This window comes from Coenobita brevimanus, chromosome 23, assembly GCF_032717465.1.
Source record: "Coenobita brevimanus isolate Jiangsu-jjx chromosome 23, ASM3271746v2, whole genome shotgun sequence".
NCBI lineage: Eukaryota > Metazoa > Arthropoda > Malacostraca > Decapoda > Coenobitidae > Coenobita > Coenobita brevimanus.
In genome coordinates this window covers 2,836,907-2,853,180 of record NC_136976.1, presented here as the reverse complement: position 1 = coordinate 2,853,180, position 16,274 = coordinate 2,836,907, and the positions used below count along the sequence as shown (strand labels likewise).

Sequence of the window (16,274 nt, the reverse complement as noted above, 5' to 3'; positions counted from 1 at the left end):
CGTTCGGGATTTATATTGTGTCACCGTTTTTATTCCCAAAATGCAAGTCATTCAGAAAAATAATATAGTTTTTTTACTGAATTACATCTACACAGAGTATTTGCAAATATATTTATAAGTGGTTACTTGATTGAAATAGGAGAGAGAGAGAGAGAGAGAGAGAGAGAGAAACAGACAGACAGACAGACAGACAGAGAGGGGAGAAAGATGCGTGGTTGCAGGTATGTTGCAATAGTTACCGGTGTTGAAATTCTCCGATGGCCGCCCCCAAACGACCTTGAGAGTGTGTATCACTCCCCCGTGCATGTGTGCATTTGCCGCCTTGGAGAGTTACACTAAAAAAAAACATTTTTCTGTGAAAGGAGTTACATATTCAGTCGATGATTTAGTGGTGTCAATCTATCTCTCTATCTATTTATTGCCAGGCGCCTTAATCCCATACGGGGTGGCCACAAACAAATCGCCTCCACGTCGCCATGTCCCCCCGCCATTTCACTGCCCTGCTCCCAACTCACACCTCCCACTCTCATATACCTCTCCACTCCATCCATACATATCCTTGGCCTCCCCCTCCCTCTCTCCCCCTCCACCTCACTCACATACACTCTCCTCGTCAGTCTCTCGCTCTCCATTCTCTCCACATGGCCAAACCACCTCAGTGTGTTTCTCCTAACGCTGCGTATCACATCCACATCCACACCACAACGCTCCTACACATCCTCATTTGTTAGTCTCTCTCTCCACATGCCTCCACAGGCTCCTCTCAAATAACTCATTTCCACTGCTTTCACTCTTGCGTCCCTCCAACAACGTCCAAGCTTCACTTCCAATCTACCCACTCCCATTCAAAAAACATCTCTATTTCTTTAGAGTATAACGTTTACATCTATCTATATTTATCCATGTAAGAATATAATCCTTTCAAAATATATATTTTTACATTTCTCCTCTCTTCTCGTTTCTTCTCTGTAATTCTCTCCCCACTCATCTTCCATTCCCTTCCCTTCCCTTCCCTTTTTTGTCCTACCCTCAGAAATTTCTTCTCAACAATACAGGTAGACCAAAAAAATATTTAATTTAAAAAATCAGCAAAAATTGCAATTGCGTATTTTGTTAATGCAGAAATGTTATCCATATAGTAAAATGTGCAACAACGATACTATCTTGCAAACTATGCAAGAAACTTGCCTAATTTGAATAAACAGGCAATTTACCTAATTTGGCATATATATATATATATATATATATATATATATATATATATATATATATATATATATATATATATATAAAACAGGACAGGGCTAATATATGGCCAGGTCTGCACTATAGGTGGAGGGAATCTTAAAACGAACGAACGAACGCAGGGGTGGAAACAGTACGATAATTATCGTATTTGTACCATAATTCCAGTGCTGTGTACTATATACTGTAAGTACATCGGAAAGTACTATAATTTTCTATCTTATTAAAAACTTATTAATTTTGAAATACAACTGTTTAAGCCCTGCTTGAGTGGCTTATGTTTTTTTTTTTTTTTTTATGGAGGCGAAGATGCACTTGACTATTTTTTTTATGCGAGGAAGAAGGAACCAAAGGCCATGAGCCCGCAATAACAGTTCCCTCCAAGAGAAAAACAAAATACGAGAGAGCCAAATTCAAGATCCGATCATTTCTAGATGCCAGGACACACTGCGTTTGAAAGACTGGAGATCATAGGCAGCAGGAAATCATAATCTCTGTACTCGTTAGCATTATTAATTAACAACATATATCTGAGGGGGAAATTTGGATTAGTAAATGTTATTCAGACATGTTGCATTCAGCCAAGTATCACCAACCTCTCAAGTGCATCTTTGCCTCCAAAAAAAAAAAATATATATATAATAATAATAATAATAATAATAATAAAAAAAGTCTAGGCTGGGGCCGAGGCCGAGGCCAGGTCATTACGAGCTTGTCAACTGCGAGGCATAATGACCTGCCAAGGCCATTCTATTGTTTATATATTTTTATTCATAAGGTGGGGGGGGGGGAGAGACAGGTTGACATGGGAGGGACAGAGGCCGTTGGGATGGGGGACATGCCTTTCATCTTGGCAGGACAGGGAAGCTGGTGGGGAGGGGAGGACTCAGGGATGGTGAGAGCTGGTGGCGTCGGGGGATTAGTGGGAAGAGAATGAAGGCTGAAAATACGAAAGAAGGAATGGGAAGATTTGCCGAAGAAAGCAAAAAGATAGGGTATGGAAAGACAGGAAGCCTTAGTGTGAGAGGGTAAGTAAAAAACAAACAAACAAGAAGTGTTTATATGTGTATGATAAACAGAGGTGTAAGGAGTGCCACAGTGTGCCACTCATTGGCACTTTAGCCAAATATGAATTGTTTTGTCAAGGTAGGAGTAATATTCAATTCATCATCTTTTCCTGAGCACTACTGGACATGGGCAATATGACTATGACCAACAGAATAAGCAGTACAAAAGGAACAGACAACTTGGATTGGGAGAGTTACGACAGCGGGGGTGGTGGTGGTAATTAACGATAATCGCAGCCACACCTGTGTCTGGTTAAGCTCCGTCGAACAGTCTAGTTTTGCTGGACAAAGAGCCAATTGAAATTAAGTAGGGATATCAACCATCATAAAGCCAGCTTCTCATTGGTTAGGGTCACCTGGCCGTCAAGAAACAGTCAACTTGGGTCGCCACCACACAGGTGACGTGTTACCTGTTCTGAGAGTCAAGCTTTTGCTGACGCTAACCAATAACAAACAAGATACCAAGACAGGAAAATATACACAGGGTTTTCATTGGCTACAGGCGTTGCTGAATCCGTAACTCATAGCTAAGTTTATTCATGAAATTTTTAGTTTTGGGTCCATGTTTATACTACAATGACATTCTATGTAATTCAGTGTACTTTTTTTTTTCTCTCTCTTACACAAATGAATCAGAATATCCTAAACCAGGAAAGCATTCGGTACCAAGCTAAGGTAGTGTATATATATATATATTTTTCCATTGTAGAGATAAACTATAATAAAGTATTCATGCACTAAATGGCAGAAATGTGCTTAAGTTTTGGGAAATATATGGCTGGACGATAATCTTGGCGGCGCTGTGCGACAACCTCGGATCCGAGAAATTCCAGTTTTCCATTCCCTGCAAGTAGTGTGCCAACTGCAGGGACACGTCCCTTAACGTAGGGACTTTTGACTGATTTTCAAAGGCGTAGGGACGACCGGACAAAATTCCAAAAAACGTAGGGATTTTGGGCATTCATTTATATTTAGTATATTTTTCTGTAAAAAAAAAAAAAAAAAAATGAAATATTGTGCAGTTCATACAATTATAAAGTCCCTCCTTCACTTTTCCGTTTTCTTCAATGAATATACAAGAAAACGGGGCTCTCAGATCAGCTGACTGTGACCGGGTGCGAGACGTGTGTATCTTGAACTCATACTCGGTGGCTCGTGGAACAGCGTGGCCGTGGAGGCGTGGACAGAAGCAGGGTTAAGAGAGTACTACGTAGTACTCTCTTAACCCTGGACAGAAGCATTAAGCCAGGCCAGCAGCTGAGGTGTCGGCTGCTGAACACAAAATGGAAAAGGCAGGTCCAAGTACACCTAAAAAATTAAGAGAGAGGTGATATCTCAAAAGAGGAAGTATCTCCACCGAGAAAACAGTGCTTCAGGTGTGAATGGCTGCAGGTAACTGTTATGGTATTGTTATATGTTTTGCTACGCCACTTCTCTTATAGTAATTACTATTTGCTCTTGGTTAATGTATATAAAATGACTGGGGCTGCGTAAACTCGGTTACTTCTCACCTCTACTGATTGTATTGGTTAAGACAAGGGCCGAAATAGTAATGAAACTTTTTTTTTATTTTTTTGGGGGGTAATTTTTGGTATTATGCTGTCATGGTACCTCTGTTACATTACTGTTTATCATGTCACCTGTGATAGACATTAGTACTATTTTCTCTCATGTCACTTCTGTTTAGTCATTAGTTCCTCCATTATTCATAAGAAGAAATGTTGCATCTCTTTTTTATTCTATATATTTTCACGGCAGATGTTCCGAGGAGCTTAATATTAAACTATAAATCAACAAGCTGCTATTCTTGGTTGGCGTGTCATAATTGTTAACTGGGCTACTTATTAAGGGCCAGGTGCTACTGATGAGTGGCCATGCCAGGTGTGTGTACCAGGTGAGTGACACCTCCACATCTTTCCTCATAGTACTTGGGCAGCTGGGAATGCCCATGATTTCACACCCTCTTCACCACAGTGTACACACACACACACACACACACACACACACACACACACACACACACATATCTTTCCTCGTAGAACTAGGGCAGCTGGTAATGACCATGATTTCACACTCTCACCACCACAATGTAAGACGCCCAGACATCAAAACTCTTTTATCCCCAGAAAATACTACACTCTGGAACTCACTTCCTTGGATCTGCTTCCCACAGATTTATAGCCCACAACAATTCAAATTCAACTCTTACAAACATTTTATGAATGAAGGATGCTTTTAGGCACATGGGCCTCTTCCTTTTTCTGTGTTCGCCCTTCCTCCATTTATTGTCATAAACAAATTACATTCCATTCCCTATTTTTATTTCCATCGTTTTGTGGTTCCAGGACAGTGAATTCCAAGGGTGGCTTGCTGAAGTAGAATATAACCCCTACCGTGCTCAGTGTACTGCATGCAAGTGTATTGAAACATTCCAAACGAGAGTCCCACAGGAAAGCTGTAAGGCCCTCAAGAGTCGGCCATCTATTGGAGCTTCCTTTCAAGGTACTAGTATTCAAGAATCTAGCTTGGAGAATGATATTAAGAAGCTGGAGATTATTCTAAGTGGTGTGTTTTCAGAGCATAACATTTCTATGAACACAGTAGATCATTTGGTGGAAGCTCTGAAGCTAGGTATCCCTGATTCAGAAATTGTGAAAGGTTTACATTTACATACAACAAAATGTTCAAGCATTGTGTCAATTGTAATTGCAAAGGCAGAGAAGGACAAGTTGATAGAAATTTTGAGAAATAATAAGTTTTCCATTTTTGTAGATGAAAGTACAGATATATCTAAAGTAAAGGTCATAGCTGTGTTGGTTAGGTATTTCTGTGATGATGAAAGTCGAGTTACAACTCGGCTCTTAGAATGCATTCTCATGATGCAGTAAGTAGCACAGCTGAAGCCCTAGCTAAAGTTGTGAAGTCATGTTTTGTAGAAAAAGAAATACCTTTAAATAATATCATTGCTATGGCAGCAGACAATGCAGGTGTTTTAGTTGGAAAGAACAATTCTCTGAGGACAAAGTTACAGGTGGATGCAGGTAAGAGTTTCACAGCAATAAGGTGTATATGTCATTCTCTACATATTGCAGCAGGTAAAGCCTCAACAAATTTACCCAAAAGTGTTGAGGATTTTGTTCGTAACATTGCTACATATATCAGTCACAGCTCAAAAAGACAGGCAGAATTAAGTGAGCTGCAGGAATATCTTTCTGCTGAGAGACTCAAAATTCTGAGGCTTGTTGATAAAAGATGGCTTACAATGCAGAACTGTATTGGACGGATTTTGAATCAGTGGGAAGTTTTATTATTATTTTTTTTTTTCAAGCCCAAATAGAAGATAAGTTAATTTCTGCAGAGCTGATTATGAGAGAAATCAACAATCCCTACTCAAAAGCCTACCTGGCCTTTCTGAAATATGTGTTAGGATATTTCAATCAAATGAATGCATTATTTCAGAGTAAAGGTAGCTTGATAGCTATCCTGCAAGATGAAAGTATCCCAATGACAAGGATAATATGTAAGAATTTCATTAAACCAGAGTTTCTAGATGACTTATCAATGATTGAACCTGATAATGATAGTCATCTTCTTCCTCTTGATCAAGTTAGTTTAGGAAGAGAGTGTGAGTCAATTTTGTCTGAGGATGATGAAAGTAATAATCATTTCAGGAGGAGGTGCCTCTCCTTTTATCAAACTGCATTTGCTGAGCTCAAAAAAAAAAGATTGTCTCTCTTTGATCCTCTGTTTAAGGAAATGAAATTCATATCTCCTAAGATTGCATTGGATTTTAATGCTAGGAAATATCTACCTAAACTAGACAATTGAATGATGAAATATGGACATCTGTTAGAATCTCAGAGTGATATTCAGCAAGAGAGGGAGGATCTTCCAGCATATTTCAGTGCTGATGAACGTGGCCTACTTCTTAAGAAAAGCTGTGAAGAATTTTGGGTGTATATTTCCAAGTTCCAGAATTTTTCAGACCAATATGTTTTGGGGAACCTTGCCTCTCTAGCTAAGCTTATCCTAACTTTGCCACATTCCAAGGCAGAAACTGAGAGGATCTTCTCTGTAATGGCGGATGCAAAGACAAAATAAAGAGGAGTAGGGTGGGACCTGAGTTGCTGGACTTCTTACTCTTTTATCAATCCTAACATGAAATCAGAGGATGAAAACGGCCTTGATTTTGCAAAGGTGATGGAAGAGAGGTATTTGGCACTTCATAACCAACAGGTGTATGACCCAGAACGGTAAAGCTTTGTCCATTCAGGCCTCTAGTTATACGTCTGTGTTCATTAGTATAGTGCAGGTGATCTGTGTATGAATAATGCGTTATAAATTGTTTCAAAGGATATGAGAATAAATATTAATCCATGGAGCGTACTTTATTCATCACTTCTTATTTAAAATCTGCATTTCTTGTTAAAAAATAAGTTTAATTAATGTAGGAACAGACATAGGGACTTTGCCATTGTACGTAGGGACTTTCTGTGACATCTGTAGGGATATTTGGACCAAAAATCGCTTTTTGGGTTGGCAACACTAAGAAGCACTAGTCACGAAGAAGTGCAAGGGGGTGAAAAAAAAAAAAAATATTATGTTCATTCCCTTTAATCCGCCATAGTAGAAAATAAAGTGAAAATTCTGCCCATGCTAGTCACGAAGAAGTGCTAGGGGAGGCATAATGAAAGAACTAGAGTCATCCTTGTGGCGTAAGAGGTAATTTATTCAAGGAGAAGACTTTGCCCTTGAAGTAGGACCTCGGGGGTATACACTCTCTGAAGAGGCCTAGGCTGTGTGTTTACCTCTTACGCCTTCATTGAGCTGCTGTTGGTTGGGGTGTGGAGTGTGTGGATAGATAGATAGGTAGATAGATAAATAGGTAGGTAGGTAGGCAGGCAGGCAGGTAGGTAGGTAAGGTAAGGTAAGGTAAGGTAGGTAGGTAGATGTATGTATGTATGAATAGACAGATAGATAGATAGACAGATAGATGGATGGACTGACAGACTGGCAGAGAGAGAGAATTTGAGACTGATTTGAATATAGTGCTGGCGATTTTGTGTACGTTTACTGCCATGGGGTACACACACACACACACACACACACACACACACACACACACACACACACACACACACATTAACTCCCTCCCTCTCTCACTCACAAACCCCAAGCCCCACACTACCCAAGTTAGAGAAAGTAAGTTACCTCACTTTCCTTCAGATGGATCGGCCCAGCCACCTGCATATACGGTCTAGATTACCTCACAAACGGCTATGGATGTGACCCTTACGTGACCAACTTTTTGAACAAATACAATGTTCACATCATGCCTGTTCACAACCCAGACGGCTACTGTTACTCCTGGCGCTATGTAAGTAGAGCTGGCTCTAAAGCTGGCTTACTTTCTCGTTTACTAGGTGTGGGTGAGTGATGATGATGATGATAATAATAATAATAATAATAATAATAACCGGGGAGCACTCAGAGAACGCATACCTCCGCCAATGCCACTGCAGGATCCGGATCCTCCCTCAAATGTAATAATGTTACTCTCGGCCCATGGCCCACCTTTCCACAAAATTCCATTGAAATTCACTGAAGACTTTTGGAGATATCGTGTGGACAAACAAACACACAAACATGGGAATAAATAACCTCCTCCAACTTCGCTGGCGGAAGTAATAATAATAATAATAATAATAATAATAATAAAAATAATATAATGACGGTAACAATGACGATAATGATGTTGATGATGACAATGAAGAAATAATAATAATAATAATAATAATAATAATAATAATAATAACATCGTCCACTCAAAACACATCAGCCTCTCTCTCTCTCTCTCTCTCTCTCTCTCTCTCTCTCTCTCTCTCTCTCCACTCTGCATCGTTTTCCAGCATAATACTCTCTCACTTTCTCACACCCTCTCAAACTCACTCAGGTCCATTCTCCACTATCTGCTTCTTCCCCCCCCCTCTCTCTCTTAACCCATCCATCTATCTATATCTATTTATCTGCTCACCTGTGCATCTATCTACCTATCTATCAATTCATTCATCTATCACCCCATTTTGTCCAACCATCCATCCATCCACCCATCCATCAATCCTTCAATCTGTTCATCTATCCATCCATCCATCAATCCTTCTATCTGTTTATCTGTCCACCAAACCATCAAGTATCTATCTGCCTATCCATATATCCATCCATTCATCTATCCACCCATCCATCAATCCTTCTATCTGTTCATCTATCCATCCATCCATCAATCCTTCTATCTGTGTATTTATCCACCAAACTATCAAGCATCTATCTGTCTATCCATCCATTCTCCCATCCATCCATCCATCAATTCTTCTATCTGTTGATCTATCTATCCATCCATCCATCAATCCTTCTCTCTGTTTATCTATCCACCAAACCATCAAGCATCTATCTGTCTATCCATCCATCAATTCTATCTGTTGATCTATCTATCCATCCATCCATCAATCCTTTTATCTCTTTATCTATCCACCAAACAATCAAGCATCTGTCTATCCATCCACCCATCCATCAGGACCGTCTCTGGCGCAAGAACCGGAACAGGAACCCCAACGACACCTGCAACGGCGTCGATCTGAACCGGAACTACGACGACGGGCACTGGGGGGGCGGGGGGAAGGGGGCCGGTGACCCCTGCAGCAACAACTACGCGGGTGAGTCGGGGCGAGGCTCACCCTTCCACCAAACTTCACTGAAATTCACTGAGAACTTCTGGAAATATCGTCGGGACAAACAGACATACAGATAAACAAAGGTGAACATATAACCTCCTCCAACTTCGTGGGCGGAGGTAATAATTAACATGTTACTCCTCGGGTGAAAGAAAACGGAGGGAAGAGGCATTCTGTTAAAAGTGAAAAATAGCAGAGGGTAACGTCATTAAAAAAAACAAAATATCTCACCAAATACTCACCCTAGCGCTTTCAGTCTGTAACATCTACTGCACAGGTTCACCCTAGTCACGAAGAATCACTGCCAGCCTCCATATCCAACGAATAATTAACGAAAAACGCGATTGTTCTGGACCGTCTCACTGCACACACCAAGGCAGGAGTGTAAACAAAACGCGTCTGACGTTCAAAAGCGTTACCAGTGTAAAGTATTTCACCATCAAAATTAACCTACAGAGGTAATTTTTAAACATATTTTTCACTAAACATAATAAACTGAAATTAATTTACGGATCCATTCGCCAAGTAAACGAATTTCGTAACATAAACAAAACGAACGCGTCATTTTGAGGTAAACGTTTCAAAATCACGCGTTCGTTTCAGCCTTTTGCTTACATTACAAAGTTCATCAATATATTTATTCATTTTAGCATCATTTGGCATATGCATAAAAAGTTTAATTGTATTTTATTTTATTTTGTGACTAAAATGTTTAAAAATTACCTCTGTGAATAATTTTGTTAGCGAAAAAGACAAATAATATTAAGTTCCTAACGCTTTCGAACGTCCCGCAGGTTTATTTACATTCCCGTCTCCGTGTTTGCGGTGAGGTGGTCCAGAATTATCGCGTTTTTCGTTAATTATTCGGTCGCTATGGAGACTGACAGTGATTCTTCGTGACTAGGATGAACCTGTGCAATAGATGGTACAGACTGGGGCCGCTAGGGTGAGTATTTGGTGAGATATTTCGAATTTAAATGTCGTCACTCCCGCCATTTGTCACTGTGTAACTGAATCCCTGTCCGCCGCGAGCAGTGTTGCCAATTTAGCTGTTTTCCTGCTAAATCTGGAGGTTTCGTTTGTAATTTAGCTTGTAAAATATTGATTTAGCGGCTAGCGGGAAATCTAGCGGTATTGCATACTCGTCTGACGGTTTGCTAGAGGGATGGAAAAGATATATTTGTCATGCAATCTCGCAAATTCAACGAATAAATTTAATGACCTTGTAATCAGTCTGCCTCCCACTCGTAAGCATGTATGTTACACTACTGCCTATGTTCAGTTCACGTTCATTGGTTCATGTTCACGTCTGTTTCCTGTCAGTTCGGTTATACTGAGCGTCGGTGGGTCGGTTACTGCCTCCGGTGAATCAGTTTACAGTTTTGAATGTGACGGATGTACTGTTGCTTTCAGTATTCCTAGAACACATCTTCATTTATCAAGGTCTGGAAATCACATGTATTCTTTTCAAATGCATTGATGACTAAGTTCAGCACGAGCTAATAAGTATGTTCTTGCTTCCCATGTTTAATTTTTCCATACAAATGGAATGCCCTGTTGTATAGCCAGATCTCGATACTGACTAATGTGTCCAAGGAACAATGAAGGCAATAGTACTTTTTATTATTCTTTTTCTTGAAGTAATCAAGTTAATTGTATCGATTTATGAAACATTTAACTCTTGATTAGTTTCTCAGACTGTGTGAATTAATGTTTTCTTAGTATGTTTTATATAATAGACAATATTTTAAAATCTAGCGTGTTTTTGCCCAAATCTAGCGTTTTTTTTGGTCCAGCCTAGCGGGTTTTGAAATTCGGAGTTGGCAACACTGGCTGCGAGGCTTTTATATCTGTTAACACACACACACACACACACAGGCAGAGCACAATATTTTATTACTGTTATATGTTGTATCTCTCTCTCTCTCTCTCTTACAAATTGCGTTAACAGTATTGAATTATGATTACATTTTCACTACTGCTCCAGGTAAGATAATGATTGACTCTCTCTCTCTCTCTCTCTCTCTCTCTCACAACATATATATTTTCTTCATTTTTATCTCAGTACTCAAGACCACACAAGTCTCCCTAACACCTCATCCTCAGCGATTTATTTCCCATCTTCCATCTTCACTAACCCCTCAACTAACCCCCGCTCTCGCCCCCCCCCCCAGGCCCCACGGGGTTCTCAGAGGTGGAGACGCAAGCAGTGAGGGATTATACGAATGAATTACAAAGGACAAGGAATTTGGCAGCTTTCTTCACCATCCACTCATATGCTCAACTGTGGGTGTATGCGTATGGCTGGAGTGGAGAGTCGGTGCCGGAGGAGCCTGAAGTGGTACGTACACAGAATGACGTACATGGATATATACGGACATACATGCATAATATATACACACACACACACAGCCTCACAAACAGTACCTTAGTGGACACACACACACACACACACACACACACACACACACACACACACACACACACACACACACACACACACACACACACACACTGCCTCACAAACAGTACCTCAGTGGACACACACACACACACACACACACACACACACACACACACACACACACACACTGCCTCACAAACAGTACCTCAGTGAACACACACACACACATACGTACATACATACATACATACACACTACATTATTACTGGTCACTTTATTTACCTCATAATTGGGCCAGGAAGATACCAGCTTCCATACGGTTGAGATAGACCCACGTTGGTGCTTTGGTGATAGATAAATAGATAGATAGATAGACATAGGTAGATAGATAGAACAACAGTGGTCCAATACTTAACATTTTCAGCTTGCACGTGTAGGGAAAAGATTTGTATATATTAAAATTATGTGAGAGGGAGAGGGAGGCCGAGGATGAGATGGAGTGATGGAGCGGAGAGGTATATGAGAGAGAGAGGGGGGGGGGGCCGTGTGAGCTGGGAGCAGGGCAGTGAAATGGCGTTGGACAGGGCGACATGGAGGCGATTTGTTTGTGGCCACCCCTTACTGGGTTTAGGCGCCTGGCAATAGATGGATAGAGAGTTATGTGTCTTATTGGCTCTCGTGGTGTCGATAGGCGATGAATGAAGGCTCCTGTGTGTAGATTTAATTTTTTTGTTTTTTTTCAGAGTCGCGTTGCTCAGATTGGAGTTAACGCGACTGAGTCTGTATACAACACACGGTATAGGTGTGGGTCCTTCTACAACGTTGCGTGTAAGTAGTGGTAGTAGTAGTAGTAGTAGTAATGGTGGTTGTAGTAGTGGTGGTAGTAATAAAAAAATGATAATAAGGATAATAATAATAATAATAATAATAATAATAATAACAATAATAATAATAATAATGATAAAAGTAGGAGCATCGTTGTAGGTCTTAGTACTAACATAATGATAATAATAATAATACCTCTGTCTATCTGTCTATCTATCAGTATCTTCTAGTAAATCTATCCATCTATCTATCTGTCTGTATATCTATCAGTCCATCTGTCTGTCTATCTGTCTATCAGTAAATCTATCCATCAGTCAACATATACTCAAACTTCTACACATCTCTGTCTATTCATCAATCCATCAATCCGTCTATCTACCTGTCCATCTTTCTGTCTATCTATCTATCCATCTGTCTACCAGTAAATATATCCATCCGTCAATCTGTCTACCCAATTTTTCACGTGTCTTTCTGTTTATCTATTTATATGTATCTATCTGTCTATCTGTCTGTCTATCTATCTATCTATTAATCTGTCTATCTATCTACCACTAAATATATCCATCCTTCAGTCTATCTGCCCAATTTTTTACGTGTCTGTTTATTTATCTATCTATCTATCTATCTATCTGTCTACCAGTAAATATACCCATCCGTCAATCTATCTATCAGCCCAGTTTTTCACGTCTTTATCTGTCTTTATGTATCTGTCTGTCTATCTGTCTATCTATCTGCCAGTAAATATATCTATCCGTCAATCTATCTATCTGCCAGTAAATATATCTATCCGTCAATCTCTCTATCAGCGCACTTCTTCACGTGTCTTTATTTATATATATCTGTCTATCTATCTATCTATCTATTAGACCCAGGGTTCGGCATGTCGATAGATTGGAGTTACAGCAGAGGCGTAATCCATTCCTACCTTCTGGAGCTACTGGATAAGGGCGAATATGGCTTCCTCTTGCCCCTCACCCAAATCGTCCCTACTGGGGAAGAAACCTGGGCAGGCCTGATGGCCGCTGTTATGGCCATTTAGAGAGAGAGAGAGAGTGAGTGAGTGAGTGAGTGAGTGAGTGAGGGGGGGAACACTGATTGGTAAGATAATATTGCATAGGAGAAATGAGAGAGAGAGAGAGAGAGAGTGTGGGTGAGTGAGTGAGTGGGGGGGGGAACACTGATTGGTAAGATAATATTGCATAGGAGAAATGAGAGAGAGAGAGAGAGAGAGAGTGTGGGTGAGTGAGTGAGTGGGGGGGGGGAACACTGATTGGTAAGATAATATTGCATAGGAGAAATGAGAGAGAGAGAGAGAGAGAGAGTAGATAGAATTTAGAGAGAATCCTTTCTGATAAAATTATAAATCAGAAAAGGAGAAACAGAGAGAGATAGACATGAGAAAATGCTGAGAGAGAGAGAGAGAGAGGGAGGGAGAGAGAATACTAAACAATAAAATATATATATAATCAAGTCTCCCTACTAATATACCAAACATTGTTAATCTCAATAAATCTAACATCTGACACTAACCCGTCGCTATCCTCTAACATCATCTAAGAAATACCATCTAATATCTAACAGAATAACATCATCTAACATCATCTAAACCATCAAACATCAAAGTCTAAGCATCTAATCTAACAAACATCAAACGGACACTCACTATCATCTAACATCGTCTAACAAACATCAAACGGACACTCACTATCATCTAACATCGTCTAACAATCAGTAATCAAACATCTAACACTTACTAACCCATCACTATCACCTAACATCATCAAACTTATCTATCAGTAATATCTAACTAACCTGTTACTATAATCTACTCCTCTAACATCATCAGGAATCTAACATCTAACACTTACTAACCCATATCCACTCCTTGCTCAGACGCTGTCTGGTTCGGAGCTCTGGCCACTCTCTCTCTCAGACTGGACTTAGTCTCATTTACTGAGGTTGATTTTTGCCAGTTTTTCCTTGTTTTTGGCTCTTTTGGACTTAGTCTCCAGCACAGAGAGTGAATTTCTTTCTCTTTCTGTGCTTTGGCTCTGACTCTGTCTCTGACAGACAGCCACTGCTTGACTGTGAGAGTGTTTGTGTAGTGTGTTTGTGTGTGTGTGTGTGTGTGTGTGTGTGTGTGTGTGTGTGTGTGTGTGTGTGTTTTTAGCCTGCCGTTAGTGTCCCTCGCTGTAGTACGACGCCGAACCCTGAAGGGGTGCCGTTAGGGCACTTCCATGAAGGGGAGCCATTAGGGCCTGGTTAAAGGAGGCAGTGAGGGCGGCTCTTATAGATTAGGGAAGTCCCGAAAGGGGCAGTGGCGGGGCCTCCCACGTCGCCCTTTAGAGGGCGGGGAGCATAGGTTGCCCGTCACTGTAGGGAACTAGGCCATTTTTACGGTTTATTGCTTTCCATTTTCAGAGTGAGTGTTGGTGTACCTGTCTGGGTGTCTGTGTGAGTGACGTCTGTGTGTGTTTGTGTGTCTGTGTGAGTGACATCTGTGTGTGTTTGTGTGTCTGTCCCTCAGGGACATGGGAAGGACGCAGATCCCCCGGCCCACGGGCCCAGCCCGTCAAACCCCTTCCCAGCAGAGGACGCCTCGCCCTGCTGCCATGCCAGGCGCGAAGCGGGAGCGGCGTCTCTCAGACGCTAGCTCCCACTCGTCGACGCCTGGCAACGCCTCTGCCTCCCCTCCTTCTCTTAGGCTTAAGGGGACTGTTCCCCGCACACGGCATGTCGCCTCAGGCCTCCCTTCCACTTCGGCACGTGCAACCAAGGTTGCACGTGTGCATGAGGCGATGGAGGACGATGCTTCGGCTCCTCCTCCTGTTCCCAGAGCTAAGGCACAGACCTCTGGTGCCACCCATCCAGCTGCCTCTCCCTCTGAGTGCCCGCGCAGTCAGGCAACAACCTCTGCCAAGGTGTCACCACCTACTGCCTCGGCTGCACACGATGCAGCCTGTGCTGCGATTGCACCAGCTACTGTTGCCTCTCTTGCTGGAGCTGCCCCTTCTGCTACGCCCGTCGACTCTCCTGACGCCGACGGTTTCATCCCTGTGACACGAAAAACACGACGAGCGCCACAGGGAAACGCTCACGCTCCTGCATACAGGACTTTGGTGCCACGGCAGCATCCCTCTGCAACTCGCCCTTCAGTCTCAGTTGTGCCTCCTCCTCCTCCTCGCTCGTCCTTCCCGGCCTTTCGAGTTCCTCTCCAGGAAGGATACGAGACCAGCTACGATGCAGTAGCGGCGTTGGAGAACCACCTGCCAGGCCTCGTGGCCGCGAATCGCTATGGCCGAGACAACAGCTGCGTGCTGATCCCCACCGAGGAGGAGTCATACCTTCGGCTGAGGGCAGTGGCAGAGGAGGAAGCACCCATAATAAAGATAGTGGAGCTGTCTCCAGGAGGACAAACTGTCAAGGCAACAGTCATGGGATATCCCCGGCGTATGCCGGTGGATATCCTCTTACGGCACCCTCTTGTCGAGGCAGCAGAGCGCTGCCAGACTCAGAGGACACGGGAGGAGACGCTGCAGGTCTGTGTGACCCTCCGCGGGCCTCTAGTGCCGTCCCTCGACCTGGGCAATTGGGGCACTTTTCATCTCCGCCCCTTCACGCCAGAACCGCTGCGCTGCTACCAGTGCCAACGCTTCGGACATCATCGTGCCACCTGCAACCGCCCCGTCATCTGCGGTATGTGCAGTGGAGCGCACGACACAGACCAATGCCTGAAACGGTTCAAGGCGAAGGAACCGGTTGCTGCCAAGTGCCCCAACTGCTCAGGGAAACATCACGCCTGGCACCGCAATTGCCCTGCGAGACTTCGCCGCGTGGAACAGGGTCGGGAGAGACAGGTTGCATTCGTGCAAGAGCAACAGGCCGCCAGTGCAACTCCAGCTCCCCCCGGCACTTTCATATGGGGACAACAACGCCGCCCTCTTGCTTCGTGCCCACCAGCCTTCCGCGATCAAGACTTTCCTCCCTTGCCCTCAGCTCTCACGG

The 16,274-nt window shown here is 42.4% G+C and overlaps 1 protein-coding gene across 1 annotated transcript; it reads left to right on the top strand.

Annotated features, from left to right (window-relative positions):
* Window positions 1–4,374: 4,374 nt before the first annotated feature.
* On the top strand, window positions 4,375–13,468 carry LOC145393067 (carboxypeptidase B-like). Its single transcript, XM_080267405.1, has 9 exons — window positions 4,375–4,401; window positions 4,658–4,943; window positions 5,085–5,196; window positions 7,539–7,689; window positions 8,884–9,022; window positions 11,215–11,381; window positions 12,188–12,272; window positions 13,136–13,329; window positions 13,433–13,468. The coding sequence occupies exons 1-8, from the start codon at window positions 4,375–4,377 to the stop codon at window positions 13,306–13,308; spliced, it is 1,140 nt and encodes a 379-aa protein (XP_080123531.1). The 3' UTR covers window positions 13,309–13,329; window positions 13,433–13,468.
* The last annotated feature ends 2,806 nt before the right edge of the window (window positions 13,469–16,274 follow it).

Coding starts and splice junctions, on each gene's coding strand:
- LOC145393067 (XM_080267405.1), top strand. CDS start 4,375: ATGATTTCACACTCTCACCACCACAAT. Junction 5,197..7,538: donor GAATGCATTCTCATGATGCA/GTAAGTAGCACA, acceptor ACTTTCCTTCAG/ATGGATCGGCCCAGCCACCT. Junction 7,690..8,883: donor ACTGTTACTCCTGGCGCTAT/GTAAGTAGAGCT, acceptor CCCATCCATCAG/GACCGTCTCTGGCGCAAGAA.